Here is a 22487-nt window from a genome sequence, read left to right on the forward strand (position 1 = left end):
TCCAACTCATATTAACCCTGTGTACGATAGAATGAAACGCTACCCAGTCCTGCACCATTCTCAGAATTGTTGTTATGCTTGAGCCCATTGCTACAGCCATCGTGTCAATCCATCTTCCTTGAGGGTCTTCCTCTATTTCACTGACCTTCTACTTTACCAAGCATAATGTCCTTCTCCAAGGACTGGTACCTCCTGATAACATGTCCAAAGTATGTGATACGAAGTTTCGCCATCCTTAATTCTAACAAGAACTCTGGCTGTACTTTTTCCAAGATAGATTTGTTCATTCTTCCAGCAGTTCATAGTACAGTCAATATTCTTTGCCAATGCCATAATCCAAAGGCATCAAATTCTTCTTTGGTCTTCCTTAGTCACTATCCAGCTTTCACAGGCATATGAGGCAACTGAAAACACCATGGCTTGGATCAGGTACACCTTTAGTCCTTAAGGTGACATCTTTACTTTTTACCACTTTAAAGAGATCTTTTGCAGATTTAGCCAATGCAATGTGTCCTCTGATTTCTTGACAGGTGCTTCCCTGAGCATTGATTATGGATCCAAGTAAAATGAAATCCTTGACAACTTCAATCTTTTCTCCATTTATCATGATGTTGCTTATTGGTCCAGTTGTAAGGACTTTTGTTTTCTTCATCTTGAGGTATAATCCATACTGAATGCTGTAGTCTTTGATCTTCATCAGTAAGTGCTTCAAATCCTCTTTGCTTTCAGCAAGCAAGGTTGTGTCATCTGCATGTTGCAGGTTCTTAAAGTCTCCAATTCTGATGTCACATCCTTCTTCATATAGTCCAGCTTCTCAGATTATTTGCCCAGCACAGAGACTAAATATGGTAAAAGGATACAATGCTGACATACACCTTTCTTGACTTTAAACCACGAAGGGGTCAAATTAATAAATAAAAATCCTGGTTCTTAGGAAAAGAAAGAAGACAAACCACTAACTAATATAATCAAGAAAACAGGGGAGAGAAGGCTTAAATGGAAAAACATCCTTGTTCATAAACCAGATGACTTAATACTGTTACAACAGCAATACTGCCTGAAGCAATCTAAAGATTCAATACACTCCTCATCAAAATTCCAACAGCCTTTTTTGCAGAAATGAAAAGCCGGTACTCAAATTCACATGAAACCATGCAGGGCCCAGAATAGTCAAAACAATCTTCAAAGAGAACAAAGTTCGGAAACTCACACATCCTAATTTCAAAACTTACTTACAAAGATATAGTAATCAAAGCAAGGGTGGTACCGGCATATTAAAAAAAAAAAAGGTGTTGTCAAGTCAGTTCTGACTCATGGCAATTCCACGTGTCACAGAGTAAACTGTGCGCCAGATGGTTTTCAATGGCTGATTTTTCAGTAGACCACCAGGCCTTTCTTCCCAGAGATGAACTTGAACCTCCAACCTTTCGGTTAGCAGTCAAGCACATTAACCATTTGCACTACCCAGGGACTGGTATAAGGACAGACATATAAACCAATGGAATAGAACTGATAGCCCAGAAACAAACCTTGTATCTATGGCTAAGTGATTTTCAACATGGGTGCTAAGTCTATTCGATGGGGAAAGAACAGTCCCTTCAACAAATGCTACTGGAACGACTGGATCGCTACACACAAAAGAATGAAAGCCAATCCCTCCCTCACATCATATATAAAAATTAACTGAAAATGGATTGTTGACCTAAACATAAGCTAAAACTATAAAACTCTTAAAAGAAAATATAGAAGTAAAAATTTATTATCTTGTATTTAGCAATGATTCTTAGATAAAACATCAAAAACACAAGCAAAAAAGGAAAAATTAGGTTAACTATACTTCATCAGAAATTAAAAACATTTGGGCTTCAAAGGACACCAACAAGAAAGTAAAAAGACAACCCACAGAAAGACAGAAAATTTTTACAAACGATGTATCTGATAAGAGACTTGTATCTAGTAAAAAAGAACTTCTATAACTCAATAAAAAGACAACACAATTAAAAGATGGGAAAGGATATGAAGACATTTTTCCAAAGAAGATACACAAACGGGCAAAAAAAAAAGATGATCAACATCCAGATAAAGGGTGTAACTTTTTTGTAAAGTTTGAAATTATTTAAAATATTTAGAAATAGTCAATGATCATAAATTAAACTGGGATCTTATTGACACGTATTTTGTACATGCTCATTTTATGTTCCTAAGGAGATCTATTTCACAGTTACCTCATTAATTTAACAAATATTTAATGAACGCATACTAAGTACCATGCTGAAGATACCAGAGTGAGCAAAAAAGATACTGTTCCCGGCCTCAAGGAATTTACAAACAAGTGGTGGGGACTGGAGGAAGAGCAGGAAAGGCATTACTCAAGCCACACACATAAATAAAACTGTAAAGAGCACCATAAAAGGAAGGAAAAATACAAGAAACATTTATCAGGGGGACTAAGCCAGTCTGGGGAGTCAGGGAAGGCTCCCCTGGTCAAGTGATAGCTCAGCTCAAGTCTGAGGTATAAAATTAAGTGACGTGGGTGAGGGTGGGGGAGGTACGGATGCTAGACTAGACTTGAAGACTCTACTCGGTTGTCTGGTTCCCAAAAATGTTCAATTTATATAAGAAGAAAAAAAAAAGGTAGCTAAAAATCTTCATCTTTTGGGTAGAGATGGTGGGGGTAGAGAGATGGAGAGAAAGGACAGAGGAGTGAAGAAGAGAAGGCAAGAGAGATGGAGACAAAGAGTGACAGAATGCAGGGAAGGGGATAGAACTGAGGGAAGGACGGACAGCAAGGAGAGGGACAAAGGTGGATAGAGAAGCTTACTACTAAAACTCCAAGTTACTAGAGATGCAAGACTGCCATCTAGTGGTAATTGTTGCAAATCCTTTTCAAGTAATGGGGTGGGGGGTAATGGATCACACAGTAACACAAATTCCGAAATTCAGCATTCCAAACGTAGTATTCTCTTTACAATTAAAAATAGTAAGAAATATAAATATAGTAAAACTGATAAAGGTCATTCAGGTGTGAGAAAATACCTTAAAAAAAATCTCCAAGTGAAGGACAGCCGGAGAAACAAAAGCGGGTACCAGCCTGCCCCTTTCTTGGGCACTGCCAAAGAACGAGGCCTCCATGAGGAAAATCCGCCGGAGGTCAACACTCAAGTCGCCCAACCAGCATGCCCCCGATCGAAATGAGAGAAGAAAATTTAACAGACACTAAAATAAGCTACTCTCCTAATTGATATTATTTCGGGATTTCATTTTTGTACAAAAAGTAAATAAATCCTTCCAGCTGAAGAAGCTTCCATTGCAAATGTATTTTCTTTAGTCATCAGCGCCATCTCTGATACAAATTCAAAACTGACATAACAACGATATTAACTACCTAGTTATAATTTCTTAGAATGCTGAATTCCAGTTTATTAAAATACTGGTTTCTTTCCTTCTTCTAACTGTATTCATATTAAAACAAACATCTAATGATAGAGTTCTGTATAAAATTACAGCTACCTAACACTCCTTCTACAGCTTCTACCAACTTCCTAATTAAATTCTTTCAAATATGTGGAAATAAAAGGAAACACAAAGACAACTTCTTATCAGAATCTGGGAGGAATCTCTACTAAACCTGTACTAAGACAGATGGAGCAGGACTGAGAAAAATCCTTACGCCTCAAGATCTAAAGTCTTCCTGAGAAATGCAGGATGAACCTTCTCATCCCCCCTACCTGACTGAACCCCACTGAGAGAGCATATTCCAGCCAAAAAACTAAATAAATAAGAACGGGACCATTTTTGTATGGATGCTGATTTTTGAAGTAGAGCACTATTTCTATCAGCCTTCACTTTCTACCATGTACCAAGCATAAACTGAACCTTAGAGACCATCGGAATGTGAACAGGACGCTAGTAAGTGGGGCAGCTATGATTTAATGTCTTATATTTTATACGTTTTTATTTACACGTCTTTTTTTACTTTGTATTTTGGATTCCACAGCTAAAACAAGTGTTGCATCACGCCATAAAGCCCCTTAAATAATAATAAAGAAAACAAGAACCACAGAAATAGAAAGTGTAAAAAAGCAAATATATCAGTTATAAAAAGAATTTTAAATAATGTCACCTAGTAAAAGACAAAGGGTCATACCACAAAATCCAACCTCTATTTACAAGAAACAATAGGAAAAGATTTATCAGGCAAATTCAAACCAAAAGAACTGAGGCCCACATTATTAATATAAAAACAGAATTCAGGGCAAAAGATATTGAGTGGGATAAATGAGATTATTTTATACTGTTAAAGAATACAGGCAAAAGGGATATGGAGAAATTACAATCTTCTATGTGCCAAATAACACTGCACTAAAACAGGGGAAAAAAAATTTTTTTAATGAGGATTTGAAAGAAACACAGTAGAACTGACTTAATTTGTTTTTACAGATAAAAGAGGACAAAAAATAAAAAACAAGGATAAAGAAAACTGAATAATTAGGTAACATTAAACAAGTGTATATTAAATTGTGTTGCTTAGAGCAGATACATATTATTTTCTAAGTGCCCATGAAAACAAAAACTGACAAGATATGAAGCCATTAAACAATAATAATACTTTATTACAAATCACTATAAATTCCACATCTGGGAACAAAATATAATAAAACTTGAAATTAAAGAAAAAAAGATACAACAAAAGAATTCAACCAGCTAAAAAACATAACAAGCACTTTCCTAAGCAATTTTTGAGTCAAAAATGATACCAAACACTGGGTAAAAATTTTTGGTTATGACATATCTGACAAGGGTTTAATTTCTAAAAGATATAAAATATTTCAACACCTCAACAACAAAAGACAAAAAATCCAATTAAAACATGGGCAAAGGATATGAACAGACACTTCACCAAAGAAGACATTCAGGCAGCTAAGAGACACATGAGGAAATACTCAAGATCATTAGCCATTAAAAACCTGTTGCTGTGGAATCCCATACCGACCCTACAGGACAGAACAGAACTCCCCCACAGAGTTTCCAAGGAGTGGCTGGTGGATTTGAACTGCCAACCTTTTGGTTAGCAGCCATAGCACTTAACCACTGGGCCATAATTAGCCATTAAAAAAAAAACAAACCGAACCAAGGAGGCGGGGCCAAGAAGGCGGACTAGGTAGACGCTACCTCAGATCCCTCTTGCAACAGAGACTCGGAAAAACAAGTGAATCGATCACATACATAACAATCTACGAACCCTGAACAACAAACACAGATTTAGAGACGGAAAACGAACAAATACGCGGAAGCAGCAATTGTTTTCAGAGCCTGGAGCCAGTGTCCCAGTCAGCTGATTTTCTGGAAAAACTAGTTTCCCAGTGATGGCTCGGAGACAGCAGTCCATATCAAACCACATAAAGAAGCAGACCATGACAGCTTCTACAACCCCCCCAAACAAAAGAATCAAAATCTTTCCCAAATGAAGACACAATTCTGGAATTATCAGATACAGAATACAAAAAACTAATTTACAGAATGCTTCAAGACATCAGAAATGAAATAAGGCAAACTGCAGAAAAAGTCAAGGAACACACTGATAAAACTGTTGAAGAACTCAAAAAGATTATTCAAGAACATACTGGAAAAATTAATAAGTTGCAAGAATCCATAGAGAGACAGCATGTAGAAATCCAAAAGATTAACAATAAAATTGCAGAATTAGACAACGCAATAGGAAGTCAGAGGAGCAGACTCGAGCAATTAGAATGCAGACTGGGACATCTGGAGGACCAGGGAATTAACACCAACATAGCTGAAAAAAAATCAGATAAAAAGAATTAAAAAAACTGAAGAAACCCTAAGAATCATGTGGGGCTCTATCAAGAAGGATAACTTGCGTGTGATTGGAGTCCCAGAACAGGGAGGGAGGTCAGAAAACACAGAGAAAATAGTTGAAGATCTCCTGAAAGAAAACTTCCCTGACATCATGAAAGACGAAAGGATATCTATCCAAGATGCTCATCGAACCCCATTTAAGATTGATCCAAAAAGAAAAACACCAAGACATATTATCATTAAACTCGCCAAAACCAAAGATAAAGAGAAAATTTTAAAAGCACTAGGGAGAAAAGAAAGGTTTCCTTCAAGGGAGAATCAATAAGTTCAGACTACTCAGCAGAAACCATGCAGGCAAGAAGGGAATGGGACGACATATACAGAGCACTGAAGGAGAAAAACTGCCAGCCAAGGATCATATATCCAGCAAAACTCTCTCTGAAATATGAAGGCGAAATTAAGATATTTACAGATAAAAACAAGTTTAGAGAATTTGCAAAAACCAAACCAAAGCTACAAGAAATACTAAAGGATATTGTTTGGTCAGAAAACCAATAACATCAGATACCAGCACAACACAAGGTCATAAAACAGAACATCCTGATATCAACTCAAATAGGGAAATCACAAAAACAAATTAAGATTAATTAAAAACAAAACAAAAAAAATGCTCATAACAGGGAATCACTGAAGTCAATATGCAAAAGATCACAATAATCAAAAAGAGGGACTAAATACAGGAGGCATAGAACTGCCACATGGAGAGTGATACAAGGCAATATAGAACAATACAAGTTAGGTTTTTACTTAGAAAAATAGGGGTAAATAATAAGGTAACCACAAAAAGGTATAACAACTTCATAACTCAAGATAAAAGCCAAGAAAAACGTAACGACTCAACAAACATAAAGTCAAACACTACAAAAATGAGGATCTCACAATTTACTAAGAAAAACGTCTCAGCACAAAAAAATATGTGGAAAAATGAAATTGTCAACAACACACATAAAAAGGCATCAAAATGACAACACTAAACACTTATTTATCTATAATTACGCTGAATGTAAATGGACTAAATGCACCAATAAAGAGACAGAGAGTCTCGGACTGGATAAAGAAACACGACCCGTCTATATGCTGCCTACAAGAGACACACCTTAGACTTAGAGACACAAACAAACTAAAACTCAAACGATGGAAAAAAATATATCAAGCAAACAATAAGCAAAAAAGAAGAGGAGTAGCAATATTAATTTCTGACAAAATACACTTCAGACTTAAATCCATCACAAAGGATAAAGAAGGACACTACATAATGATAAAAGGGACAATCGATCAGGAAGACATAACCATATTAAATATTTATGCACCCAATGACAGGGCTGCAAGATACATAAATCAAATTTTAACACAATTGAAAAGTGAGATAGACACCTTCACAATTATAGTAGGAGACTTCAACACACCACTTTCGGAGAAGGACAGGACATCCAGTAAGAAGCTCAATAGAGACACCAAAGACCTAATTACAACAATCAACCAACTTGACCTCACTGACTTATACAGAACTCTCCACCCAACGGCTGCAAAGTATACTTTTTTTTCTAGCGCACATGGAACATTCTCTAGAATAGACCACATATTAGGTCATATAACAAACCTTTGCAGAATCCAAAACATCGAAATATTACAAAGCATCTTCTCAGACCACAAGGCAATGAAACTAGAAATCAATAACAGAAAAACTAGGGAAAAGAAATCAAATACTTGGAAAATGAACAATACCCTCCTGAAAAAAGACTGGGTTATAGAAGACATCAAGGAGGGAATAAGGAAATTCTTAGAAAGCAACGAGAATGAAAATACTTCCTATCAAAACCTCTGGGACACAGCAAAAGCAGTGCTCAGAGGCCAATTTATATCGATAAATGCACATACACAAAAAGAAGAAAGAGCCAAAATCAGAGAACTGTCCCTACAACTTGAACAAATAGAAAGTGAGCAACAAAAGAACCCATCAGGCACCAGAAGAAAACAAATAATAAAAATTAGAGCTGAACTAAATGAATTAGAGAACAGAAAAACAATTGAAAGAATTAACAAAGCCAAAAGCTGGTTCTTTGAAAAAATTAACAAAATTGATAAACCATTGGCTAGACTGACTAAAGAAATACAGGAAAGGAAACAAATAACCCGAATAAGAAACAAGATGGACCACATCACAACAGAAGTAACTGAAATTAAAAGAATCATATCAGATTATTACGAAAAATTGTACTCTAACAAATTTGCAAACCTAGAAGAAATGGATGAATTCCTGGAAAAACACTACCTACCTAAACTAACACATTCAGAAGTAGAACAACTAAATAGACCCAGAACAAAAAAAGAGATTGAAACAGTAATCAAAAAACTCCCAACCAAAAAAAGCCCTGGCCCGGACGGCTTCACTGCAGAGTTCTACCAAACTTTCAGAGAAGAGTTAACACCACTACTACTAAAGGTATTTCAAAGGATAGAAAATGATGACGGAATACTACCCAACTCATTCTATGAAGCCACCATCTCCCTGATACCAAAACCAGGTAAAGACATTACAAAAAAAAGAAAATTATAGACCTATATCCCTCATGAACATAGATGCAAAAATCCTCAACAAAATTCTAGCCAATAGGATTCAACAACATATCAAAAAAATAATTCACCACGATCAAGTGGGATTTATACCAGGTATGCAAGGCTGGTTTAATATCAGAAACACCATTAATGTAATCCACCACATAAATAAAACAAAAGACAAAAACCACATGATTTTATCAACTGATGCAGAAAAGGCATCTGACAAAGTCCAACACCCATTTATGATAAAAACTCTCACCAAAATAGGAATTGAAGGAAAATTCCTCAACATAATAAAGGGCATCTATGCAAAGCCAACAGCCAACATCACTCTAAATGGAGAGAACCTGAAAGCATTTCCCTTGAGAACAGAAACCAGACAAGGATGCCCTTTCTCACCACTCTTATTCAACATTGTGCTAGAAGTCCTAGCCAGGGCAATTAGGCTAGACAAAGAAATAAAAGGCATCCGGATTGGCAAGGAGGAAGTAAAATTATCTCTATTTGCAGATGACATGATCTTATACACAGAAAACCCTAAGGAATCCTCCAGAAAACTACTGAAACTAATAGAAGAGTTTTGCAGAGTCTCAGGTTATAAGATAAACATACAAAAATCACTTGGATTCCTCTACATCAACAAAAAGAACATCGAAGAGGAAATAACCAAATCAATACCATTCACAGTAGCCCCCAAGAAGATAAGATACTTAGGAATAAATCTTACCAAGGATATAAAAGACCTATACAAAGAAAACTACAAAGCTCTACTACAAGAAATTCAAAAGGACATACTTAAGTGGAAAAACATACCTTGCTCATGGATAGGAAGACTTAACATAGTAAAAATGTCTATTCTACCAAAAGCCATCTATACATACAATGCACTTCCGATCCAAATTCTAATGTCATTTTTTAAGGTGACAGAGAAACAAATCACCAGTTTCATATGGAAGGGAAAGAAGCCTCGGATAAGCAAAGCATTACTGAAAAAGAAGAAGAAAGTGGGAGGCCTCACTCTACCTGATTTCAGAACCTATTATACAGCCACAGTAGTCAAAACAGCCTGGTACTGGTACAACAACAGGCACATAGACCAATGGAACAGAATTGAGAACCCAGATACAAATCCATCCACATATGAGCAGCTGATATTTGACAAAGGCCCAGTGTCAGTTAATTGGGGAAAAGATAGTCTTTTTAACAAATGGTGCTGGCACAACTGGATATCCATTTGCAAAAAAATGAAACAGGACCCATACCTCACACCATGCACAAAAACTAACTCCAAGTGGATCAAAGACCTAAACATAAAGACTAAAACGATAAAGATCATGGAAGAAAAAATAGGGACAACCTTAGGAGCCCTAATACAAGGCATAAACAGAATACAAAACATTACCAAAAATGATGAAGAGAAACCAGATAACTGGGAGCTCCTAAAAATCAAACACCTATGCTCATCTAAAGACTTCACCAAAAGAGTAAAAAGACCACCTACAGACTGGGAAAGAATTTTCAGCTATGACATCTCCGACCAGTGCCTGATCTCTAAAATCTACATGATTCTGTCAAAACTCAACCATAAAAAGACAAACAACCCAATCAAGAAGTGGGCAAAGGATATGAACACACACTTCACTAAAGAAGATATTCAGGCAGCTAACAGATACTTGAGAAAATGCTCTCAATCATTAGCCATTAGAGAAATGCAGATTAAAACTACGATGAGATTCCATCTCACTACAACAAGGCTGGCATTAATCCAAAAAACACAAAATAATAAATGCTGGAGAGGCTGCGGAGAGATTGGAACTCTTATACACTGCTGGTGGGAATGTAAAATGGTACAACCACTTTGGAAATCTATCTGGCGTTATCTTAAACAGTTAGAAATAGAACTACCATACAACCCAGAAATCCCACTCCTCGGAATATACCCTAGAGAAACAAGAGCCTCCACACAAACAGATATATGCACACCCGTGTTTATTGCAGCTCTGTTTACAATAGCAAAAAGCTGGAAGCAACCAAGGTGTCCATCAACGGATGAATGGGTAAATAAATTGTGGTATATTCACACAATGGAATACTACGCATCGATAAAGAACAGTGACGAATCTGTGAAACATTTCATAACATGGAGGAACCTGGAAGGCATTATGCTGAGCGAAATCAGTCAGAGGCAAAAGGACAAATATTGTATAAGACCACTATTATAAGATTTTGAGAAATAGTATAAACTGAGAAGAACACATACTTTTGTGGTTACGAGGGGGGAGGGAGGCAGGGAGGGAGAGGGTTTTTTTACTGATTAATTAGCTGAAAAGAACTCCTTTCAGTGAAGGGAAGGACAATACTCAATACATGGAAGGTCAGCTCAACTGGACTGGACTGGACCAAAAGCAAAGAAGTTTCCGGGATAAACTGAATACTTCAAAGGTCAGCGGAGCAAGGGCGGGGGTTTGGGAACCATGCTTTAAGGGGACTTCTAAGTCAATTGGCAAAATAATTCTATTACGAAAACATTCTGCATCCCACTTTGAAATGTGGCGTCTGGGGTCTTAAAAGCTAACAAGCGGCCATCTAAGATGCAGCAATTGGTCTCAACCCACCTGGAGCAAAGGAGAATGAAGAACACCAAGGTCACACGACAACTAAGAGCCCAAGAGACAGAAAGGGCCACATGAACCAGAGACCTACATCATCCTGAGAACAGAAGAACTAGTTGGTGCCCGGCCACAATCGATGACTGCCCTCACAGGGAGCACAATAGAGAACCCCTGAGGGAGCAGGAGATCAGTGGGATGCAGACCCCAAATTCTCATAAAAAGACCATACTTAATGGTCTGGATGTGACTAGAGGAATCCCAGCGGTCATGGTCCCCACACCTTCTGTTGGCACAGGACAGGAACCATCGCCGAAGACAATTCATCAGACATGAAAGGGACTGGACAGTGGGTGGGAGAGAGATGCTGATGAAGAGTGAGCTAATTATATCAGGTGGACACTTGAGACTGTGTTGGCATCTCCTGTCTGGAGGGGGCATGGGAGGACAGAGAGAGTTGGAGGCTGCCAAAGTTTTCACGAAAGGAGAGACTGGAAGGGCTGACTCATTAGGGGGAGAGCAAGTGGGAGTAAGGAGTAAGATGTATATTAACTTATATGTGACAGACTGACTTGATTTGTAAACATTCACTTGAAGCTCAATAAAAGTTAAAAAAGAAAAAAAACAAACCTGCTGCCATTACGTCGATTCTGACTCATAGAGACTCTATCAGACAGAGTAGAACTGCCCTATAGGGTTTTCGAGGAATGCCTGGTAGATTCAAACTGCTGACCTTTTGGTTAGCAGCCGTAGCTCTTAACCACTACACCACCAAGGTTTCCTACTAACCATTAGAGAAATGCAAGTTAAAACCACAATGGGATACCATCTCACCTCGACATTACTGGCATGAATCAAAAAAACAAGAAATAACAAATGCCGGGAGAGGTTGCAGGGAGCTTGGAACTCTTATGCACTGCTGGTGGGAATGTAAAATGGTACAACCAGCATGGAAAACAACATGGTGCTTCCTTAATAACCTAGAAATAGAAACACCATACAATCAGCAACTCATTCCTCTGAATATCTCTTCGAGAAATAATGGCCGTCACATGGATAGACATATGCACACCCATGTTCGTAGAGGCATTATTCACAATAGCAAAAAGATGGAAAAAAAAAACTAAGTCCCTGTCTTGGGTTGAACTGTGTCCCCCAAAAATATGTGCCAATTTGGTTAGGCCATGATTCCCAGTATTGTGTGGCTGTCCTCCATTTTGTGATTGTTAATTTTATGTTAACAGCATTAGGGTGGAATTGTAACACCACCCTTACTCAGGTCACCTCCCCGATCCAAGGTAAAGGGAGCTTCCCTGGGATATGGCTTGTACCACATATCTCTCAAGAGATAAAAGGAAAGGGAAGCACACAGAGAGTTGGGGACCTCACACCACCAATAAGGCAGCGCCAGGAGCAGAGCATGTCCTTTGGACTCGGGGTCCCTGTGTGAAGAAGCTCCTAGTCAGGGGGAACACTGATGAGAAGGCCGACAGAGAAAGAATGTCTTCCTCTGGAGCTGATGCCCTGAATTTAGATTTTTAGCCTACTTTACTGTGAGGAAATAAATTTCTCTTTGTTAAAGCATCCACTTGTGGTAATTCTGTTATGGCAGCACTAGATGACTAAGACATAATTTGGTACCGAGAGTGGGGTGCTGCTCTAACAGATCCCTAAAATGTGGAAGTGGTTTGGAAACTGTGAACAGATAGAGTTGCGACAGCGGCAGAGAACCAGCGCAGCAGAGAACCTGCAGCAGCAGAGAAGCGGCAACAGCAGAGAATCTAGGCAACCAGCGCCAGATACCGGTGGAGCCAACCCGCAGAGTGAGACAGCTGAATGCCTGTGCACAAGAGGCTTCCTAGGCACTTATCGGTGGAGCTAGGCTTTCTGAGTCCACGGAGCCAGGGAGCTGAGTGCCTGTGTGCAAGAGGCTTCTTGGAGGAGTGAAGTACCTCCGGGCACTTATCGGTGGAGCTACAGAGGTTTGGACCACTTGCCCCAGCAGGGCAGATGCAGGCATGAGGCCTGAAGAGCCGAGAGCCCAAGAAACCATGAAGCAGAAACTGGAGACAAAAAACACAAGAAGCTGAGCTGCCGAAGTCTCAAAAGGTATGGCCATGACCTCTGGGGTTTCAAAGGGTGAAGCCATGGCCTCTGGTGTTTCTAAGGGTGAAGCTGCCACTCAGATGGACTAGGAGAATTGTGCAAGGGAGCAGAGCTGCTGTTCCAGTGGGCCTGGAAGGCAGAGCTGAAGCCCAGGGTCAAGGGGCCTCCACTCAGAATCCGGAGAGCGTGGCCAATACCTAGAGTATGGAGGGCAGGATAATTGTGTGAATTGTCTCAAAGAACAAAGGATTATTTTCAAAGCTTTGAGGGCTAACGTAATGTGTTCTGCTGACTTGCTTGGTGCCTATTATGCCTTCTATCTCTTCAGTTTCTCCCATTTGTAATGGAAATGTCTAGCTTGTGCCTGTTCTGCCATTGTACCATTGGAAGCAAATAACGCAGTTCATAAGAAAAACGTTCTACATTCTACTTTGGTGAGTAGTGTCTGGGGTCTTAAAAGCTTCCTAGCAGGCATCTAAGGTATGTCTATTGGTCCCATCCCATCCAGAGCAAAGAAGAATGAAGAAAAACAAAGACACAGGAAAATATTAGTCCAAAGGACTAAAAGGCTATATGAACCACAGCCTTTACCAGCCTGAGACCAGAAGTACATGGTGCCGGGCTACATCCACCAACCGCTCTGATGCAGATCACAATGGAGGATCCCAGAGAGAGCAGGAGAAAAATGTGTAACAAAATTCACATTCACAAAAAAAGACCAGACTATGGCACCCAGACACCCTGCAAACTCATAACTGAAGCCACTCCCAAAGTCCACCTCTCAGCCAAAGCTTAGAGGGGCCTATAAAACAAACAATAACACACATGAGGAATGTGCTTTTTTAGTTCAATCAACTATATCAGACCAAATGGGCAACACCTGCCCAAAAGCAAAGGTGAGAATGCAGAAAGGGACAGAAAACCTGGATGAATGGACACGGGGAACTCGGGGTAGAAAAGGAGAGAGTGCTCACACATTGCAGGGATTACATCCAATGTCAGAAAATAATTTGTGTATAAATTTTTGAATGAGACACTCATTTGCACTGTAAACTTTCACCTAAAGCACAATAAAATTAACAAAAAGATACCAAAACTACACACAATTAGAGGAGATACAAGAAATAACAAGGATATCTAGGTATTAAAATTTGGGGGATACAGCATTAACATGTAATCAAGAGCAAATTCAAAACTTAAATGCTTTGATCATCAGAGAAAAATCAATTGAATAAACTAAAAGTTAGAATGTGGAAAAAATCAGCCCTGCAGGCAGTTAGAGACAGAATAAACCAGAAATTAATAAATAACATAAATATTTGTTGAAACAATGAATAAAGCCAACAGCTTTTTTAAAATAAAATTATCTCTCAAGTTCAAACAAAAAATAAAGGAAACGAGGTAAAAAGGAAGTACATATATTGTAGACATCACATACAAATCTCAGCTAAAGAATTTGAAAATCTAAATGTCACTTATATAAGAAAATAAAAATTATCAAGCCTTCCTCAGTAAGCAGAAAACTAGACTATGCTGAGAGTCATAGAAAACCCTGAAAAAGTTATCCAGTAGCTCTTCCTTCCTTCCCAAAAAAGGAACAACAGAATCAGACACTTTTAGAGGTGCATTCTTTCTAAAGTTCATGAGAACATCTAAATATAATTTAACAGATTCAAAACATTGGGGTGGGGGGTTAATATCTTTTTATTTAATTCTTCAAAGTTAGTATCACCCTGCTTTCAAAACTGGAAAGCAGGGTGATAGTTCTCCAAAAAAGGAAACTGATATGTTTCACTTCTGACCTCAGATGCAAAACTTTAAAAAAATACTAAGAAATCAAAAATAGCTGAATATTGAAAAACTAATATACATGACCAAATGGACTTATTCCTAAAATGCAAAGATGGCTTAATATTAGAATCATTGTTAATACAATACAGCACAACTGCAGCATTATATGGTCACACTGATAAATGTTTAAAAAAGATTAATAAGATAATTCTGATTTTAAAACTCAGTAAAAATTAAGATTCTTTACAGTGAGAAAGAGTATGTATCTTGCAACGACCTAAAAGATTTAAATGTTAACGCGAGCTGCATTCATATTAAAGTCAAAACAAAACAAGAAGGTCCAATATCTCCTTTTTGTTTTAAACATTCTCAATATTCTTTCCGAAACTAACAAAACAATGAAAGATACACAGACTAAGAATAAGGAAGAATTCTAGGTAGCTTCCAAGAAAATCCAAAGTTATCCACTAAGAAACTATGAGAACTAATAAGGAAGCTGAGTAAGGAGGCTGGTTTTCAGGTAATACACTCAAAGCAACAGCCTTCTTAATTATTAAGTAATAACCAGCTTGAAAACAGGGAGGACTATTCCTTCACAGTAGAAACAAATAAAAATATCCAAAATACTCAAGAATAAAGGTCAACAGAAATATACAAAACTTAAAAGAAGGAAGCTAAAACATTAGGTGAGGGCATAAAAAACTTGAATAAACAAAACTATACACCATGTTCCTAAGTGGCAAGACTTAATAAAAAAGTCAATCTCTCTCAAATTATTCTAGACGTTTAATGCAATGGGAATTCCTTTGGCACTTGATAAAATTACTCTGAATAATACTCAGAACAAACTATTCAGGAGAAATAAACAGGTACAAAAAAAGTTTTCAAATTGTTTCTGGGGAAAAAATACCGGACATTCAATGATACTATAAAGTCAAAATAATTAAAAAACAAAGTGCAGTAGAGCAACAAGGATGTGAAACTTGACTGACTATAAAGTCAAAAAACAAGTGAAAACTTTAAAACAGTTTCAATTAAGGTAATTTTTAAAGTTATATGAAAGCTTAATGACAGGAAACAAATATTTCCAAGAAAGATTATATTCAATGATTAGTAGTTATCATCTAAAATCACAAAAGAGTGCGAACACGAAGAATATTCATGTCACTATTTGTGAAAATCAATATAATCACTGAATCTTTCATCAAAATATACATATTTAAAAAATAAATCATTTAAAAGTTAGGTTACTTAAAACATTTTAAAATCCTTGAAAATGTTTAAACTATACCACGTATTATGCTACCTAATCTTCCTATGACTATTACATTAAATAAATGAATCTGACTAAAGCTTTTATCCCATATGTGTGAAGTAATTCTGGAGTACAGTCGTCCCTCGGTATCCCCGGGGGATTGGTTCCAGCAGCCCCCTCAGATATCAAAATCCGTGGATGCTCAAGTCCCTTATATAAAATGGCATAGTATTTGCATATAACTTACGCACATCCTCTCCCGTACACTTAAAATCATCTCTACGTTACTTATAATACCTAATACAATGTAAATGCTATATAAATAGTTGTTTCATCAAAACTGAAGACCTGCTCTGGAAGGCAGCCCTTCTCTTTTCTGAGTTTCTGGAGCTCTTCTGGGAATGCTGATGCTGCCTGGGCATCAGCAGATGTGGATTTGAGTGATCTTGACGTTCTGGAGGCTGGAGCACCTTACAGAGCTAGCCAGCCAGCCCTTCCTAGCCTGAAACTCCTTTCTCTCCCTCTCCTCACAGCCCCTCACGCTTAGCCTTGGAGGGATTGATTTGACCATCTAATTGCTTGTTAGGAGTCATTTTTTCACAAAGACAAAGGGTGCACCCAATACAAGTAGTGAAGCAACAACACAGGAGGCGAACAACGATCAAACAAGGAGTACTGGAGAGAGACTGGGGATCTGTCAGATGGCGTGAGGCTACAGCAGGGGCTGCTACACAGCACTGCGTTCATGGGGATTCAGTGTAGTGCTCAGTGCAGGAAATTCAAATTCTGCATTTTGGAGCTTTCTCCCCTCCCCGCCATCACCAATATTTTCGATCCGGGATTAGCTGAATCTGCAGATGCGGAACCCACAGACAGATCTGTAGCGCCGACTGTTTACCATTATTTCTTATTTTCCCAATAAGCGATGATAACTGAAAACAACTTTAACTTTTCCATCTCCTGAAAGCTTCAATTTTCAGAAATGCCCTTTTTAAGGAGTATCATCATAGACATGCTTTTAACAACTTAGAGCATTGTTCTGTGTGTTTGCACAATGATCTTAAATCCCATAAGATACAAATCACTATTATACTTTCAAAATATATACGTATAATCACTCATAATGTGAACTTAGAAAAAGAAATATGTGTACCTTTGTAAGACTCTCTAACTATAAGCCATTAGAAACCTGTAAGTCGTGAGAAATTTATTTAGAAAATTTCTGAACTTAGACACAGAAACAGAAGCATGCGAAGTACGTGAAGAATGTTGTTCTTGACTTTGACCTGGCATGCTGTGATAAAAGAATACATATCTAGTTAATCTTTGTAAACTAGCCTTGAGACATAAATCTAAATAATCTCCCTAATCTCTAACCTTGAAGAAAAACTGTGACATTCAGGTAATCTCTAACCCTGGAGAAAATGATGTAACTAACACACTAGTCTTTGACGTCACACTGGCTCTTACTGTGTGAGGACAAGGTAAGAATTTCACATATAAACACTGAATTTCTGCTCACTCACTGAGAGAAGGCGGAGGCAAAGGGATCTTTCTTTTTTCTTTCTCTCTGAAGACCGAGAGCCTGCTGAGAATCTGCCCACTGCCACCAACCTCTGCTGTGCTCAAGCCGTGGTCAAGCTTTCTTCAGGAGACCTCTCATAAAAGGTAAAAAAGCCTTCAATCTAATGATTTGGACTCTAACCACTGAACTAACATTGTAATTGTTAATTCTGATTCTCCGGTTCCAAATGGAAAGTCTTCTTGCATGCCCTGCCGAGACTACTCTGCGATAAATGAGTTTACGCATGATAAACCGGAGTGTCTCTCTATTAATTTTCTAAGATAAAATTCTATACTACAAGTAACTATTTGAAACATTTAAAATGGCATTTCATGCCTCAGTTGTTAAAAGCTTTCAATCTCTACAAAAATGATTGAGGCCTCTAAGATTTGGTTAATTTGCCTTATATAATATACAAATTTTTACTCAATCCCCAGTGCAAGTTTTTTGTGTGTAAAAAAAAAAAAAAATTATTTTCTTTTATACAAAAATTTACTATTGTTAAATACTTGAAACTTAATGTCTCAATTTCAAGTTACTGATACTGGGTTTACATAATTATACTATCTTCCACTGACAATGTTTGACTTAAAAGACCAGATACCTGACAACCCTTAATTCTGTATTAATTAAATTTCTAAACCCTAAATTCTTAAATGAGGCTATACTTAAGATTTTTGCTGACACGACATCAGAGTTTTAAAAACTGCCTTGTGAGAAAAACAGCAGAGACAATCAATGAGATAAAACGGTGGCTCTTTGAAAAGGTCCATAAAACTGACAAACATCTACACTAAACCCAAAAAAAAAAAACCACTCAGTGCCGTCGAGTCGATTCCGACTCATATCAACCCTAAAGGGAAGAGTAGAACTGCCCCATAGAGTTTCCAAGGAGTGCCTGGCGGATTCGAACTGCCAACCCTTTGGCTAGCAGCCATAGCACTTAACCACTACACCACCAGGGTTTCCCTAGCAAGACTAGCAAAGTAAAAATGAGAGAAGACACAAACTACCAATACCAAGAATGAAACGGGATATACTACTACAAACCCTGCAGACATCAAATCAATAATAAAGGAATACTATAAACCTTGGTGGCGTAGTGGTTAAGCACTATGGCTGCTAACCAAGAGGTCGGCAGTTCAAATCCACCAAGTGCTCCTTGGAGACTCTATGGGGCAGTTCTCCTCTGTCCTATAGGATCACTATGAGTCGGAATCAACTCAACGGCAGTGGGTTTGGTTTGCTTTGGGTTTATGAACAGCTCTACACAAACATTCTACAACTCAGATTAAATGGACCAAGTCCTCAAAAAGCACAAACTACAACTCACTCAATATGAACTAGATAAATTGTATACCCTTATAGCTATTAAGAGGAGCCCTGTGGCACAGTGGTTAAGGGCTCGGCTGCTAACTGAAAGGTCAGTGGTTCGGACCCCAGCTGCTCCAACGGAGAAAGATGCGGCAGTCTGTGTCCCTAAAACTTACAGCCTTGGAAGTCCTATGGGGCAGTTCTATCCTGTCCTATAGGGTCACTGTAAGTCAGAATAGACTTGACAGCAGTGGGTTTAGGTTTGGTGAATATAACTGTTAAAGGAGCCCTGGTGGCACAGTGGTTAAAGCACTCAGCTACTAATGGCAAGGTTGGTGATCTGAACCCACCAGCTGCTCTGTGGGAGGAAGATGCAGCAGTTGGCTTCCATAAAGATTTATAGCCTTGGAGACCATTTGAGGCAGTTCTGCTCCGTCATATTGGATTGTGATGAATCAGAATCAACTCAACAGCAACGGGCTTGAGTTTTTTGGTATGCCTATTAAAGAAATCCAATTTCTAACTTTAAACACTTTCCCCAAAAGAAATCTCCAGGCCAGATGGTTTCGCTGGAGAATTCTACCAAACGTTTAAGAAAGAATTAATACCAATTCCACATAAACTCTTCCAGGAAATAAGGGAGTGGGAACACGAATACTTCCCAAGGTGTTTTATGAAGACAGTATTACCATGAGACCAAAACCAGATACTGTACAAAAGAGGGAGACAAAAGACTAGTATCTTTCATTAATACAAGTGTAAAAATTCCTGTAAAATATCAGAAAACAGAATTCAGCAATATATAAGAATTATGCACTATGACCAGGTTTATTCCAGCCTCCTTCAATATTCAAGAATCAATCAATGTAATACACCATATCAGGCTAAAGAAGAGAAATCACACGATCATATCAATTGATGCAGAAAATGCAGGTGACAAAATTCAACACTCATTCATTACAAAAACTCTCAAGAAATTACAAATAGTAGGAAATTTCTTCAACTACATTTAAGAATTAATAGAAAACCTATAACAAATATCATACTTCCTGATGAACTATAAAGAAGTAGCACAAGGGCGATCTTTGCAGTGATGGAATCATTCTGTATCTTGATTGTGCTGATCATCACAAAAATCTACAAATGTGATAAAACGGCATAGAACTATACACTCTCATTGTACCAGTGTCAATTTCCAGGTTTTGATCTTGTTCTACAGTTATTTAAGATATAACCATTACAGACTTGGTGAAAAGAACATGGGACCTTACAGTAATTTTTCAACTTCTTGTGACTCTATAATTATTTCAAAATTATTGTATCAAAATAAAAGACCACTTCATGCAATTCTCTTCTGGATAAACTGATATTTAAAATTTAATTTTAAGCAACATTCATAATAAATCTTTAATTGTACTCTTTGTGGATGATGCCAACCATACCCATTAGGGCTTGCCTCAGCAAGGGTAGTAACTCTTTTCACCAACAAATCAACCCTTAGCCAATTTTGAATTTTGCATAATAAACATCTGAATTTTGAGAGCTAGGGAAAAAAAGGAAGAATGTTCAAACATTACAAAAATGTTGGTAACATTTTTTTAAAAACTCTGTCTTACAATTAAGATGCCTGCAAGTTCTGTCAATCAGGAAGGAAAACGGTCTTACCATAATTAAACTGACTGTTGGACTTTTCACAGTTAATGATGTTAAACCTGTAAGCAACACCTGGCCTCATTCCACTGACTTCAAAGTAAAACCACTGATGATAATGATTGCTGTTTATATCTGAGTTCAGAATAAGATCATATTCATTTCTGAAAGGAGAAGATTAAAGAATTCTGATGAAAATTAGAAAAATACGTGTACACACAAAATGAGGAAATTCTAAATGACTTACTTTCTAATTTGAATTACTTTGCGCAGATTCCCAGATTCAAATTTGGAGTTAAACTTCAAAATATCTGCTTCTTCTGGAATGATGTAACTAAATAAATTGTTGGAAGTTTAATAAAATACACTGCATTTAAACAAGTGAGGAAAAAGAAATAAATAAAACTATGCTACAGATTAAAAATATACCACAACCTCTGTTATCCTCTTTGTTTTTGTTTTTCTTTTTTAAAGCAAAGAACATAACCAGCACAGGCAAAACACAAACTCTGGCTAATTTTTATAGACAAAAAAAATATAATTAGAGACGTATTCCTAGGTTTACAGTGAAGCACAGGTGAATTAGTGTTATTTCTACAATACTCATTATCATATAGACAAGACCAGATGGATTTTAAAAATTCCTATGACCTGTATGAGTAGCAGTAATTCTAATAAACTATGCTGTTTTCAGTTAAAAAATATTCTTTTAAATTTAGAGGGCTTCATTATCTATCAGCTTATTTAATTAGCACCAAAAAGGAACAGGCACTGTTACCATTTTACATATTACTTTAGTACTATTTACTGAAAGCCTAATAAGCGTCAGACACTGCTCTAGTTATTCATCTGTTTAGGTCCCTGATTTATCACAAATATTCTTGCTCTTTCAGAGCTTACATTCTACTAGAGAAAAACTAAGACTCCAGAAGGCCAAATGATTTTGCCCAAAGTCATTTCAGTTACAAACAGCACGGAATGCCACACTCAGGGTTTTCGGGTTTCTGTTTTTACCATATATCTGCCTGATCTACCTGACACAGAATTATAAATTGTGAAATAATCAAGAGATTTATAAAGAGATTAGATGTGTCTTTTTTAAGAATATTATCTCATATTCAGTCATTAGCTCTGATATAGCCTTTACACTCACCTCCCTAACAAAAACCTTAAAGAAGTCTTTTATTTTCTCTAAATAAGATCAGTAAAATATGACATTTCCTAAAAAATTTAAATGCTGGTAGGGGGAAATCCGCTGAGGGCTAAGAGAAATTCTCATTTGAAGGAGGCAAATGACATTCAACATTTGTAATTTTCATTTATTTACTTATATTCAAATCCTAAAGTGCAATGATGTCGGTAACAATCCTAAAAAGTAAAAGACACAAACACTTACACCAGGGATGAGAAATGGCTCCAAAGGCCAGGCAGGTTAACTTAAACGACTGAAGCAGGTTGTAAGCAGGAAGAGACAAGAGGAAGTGGTGGGAACTGTGAAGAATTAGCAAGCATGTGTTCCTTCTAAAGCAGATGACAATCTGGCTCCCCAAGGAAATGAAGGCCCAACACCGAGGGACAAGCTAGAATTTCCCAGGAATCAGTGCGGCTAATGCCATTTTTTTAAAAAACAAAGCATCAGTTTGTGATCTCTGCCTTAAACCTATTAAAAATACACCTAAGAACAAACAAAAGCTTATGACATCATCAGTTTTATGTAAATAATCATGATTCACCATTACATCTCTGCCAAAAGATGAAA

At 37.5% G+C, this 22487-nt stretch overlaps 1 protein-coding gene across 3 annotated transcripts in view; it reads right to left on the reverse strand.

Moving 5' to 3' along the window:
• AGTPBP1 (ATP/GTP binding carboxypeptidase 1) overlaps positions 1-22487 on the reverse strand; it is a 186516-nt gene that overhangs the window by 64145 nt on the left and 99884 nt on the right. For all 3 annotated transcript variants that reach the window (XM_049895307.1, XM_049895309.1, XM_049895308.1), the window contains 2 exons: positions 20976-21062; positions 20744-20892 (listed from right to left, as the gene is read on the reverse strand). In XM_049895307.1, coding sequence (XP_049751264.1) covers positions 20744-20892; positions 20976-21062 — 236 coding nt within the window. The remainder of the gene's footprint in view (positions 1-20743; positions 20893-20975; positions 21063-22487) is intronic.

This window comes from Elephas maximus, chromosome 9 (genome assembly GCF_024166365.1).
Source record: "Elephas maximus indicus isolate mEleMax1 chromosome 9, mEleMax1 primary haplotype, whole genome shotgun sequence".
Taxonomy (NCBI): Eukaryota; Metazoa; Chordata; class Mammalia; order Proboscidea; family Elephantidae; genus Elephas; species Elephas maximus.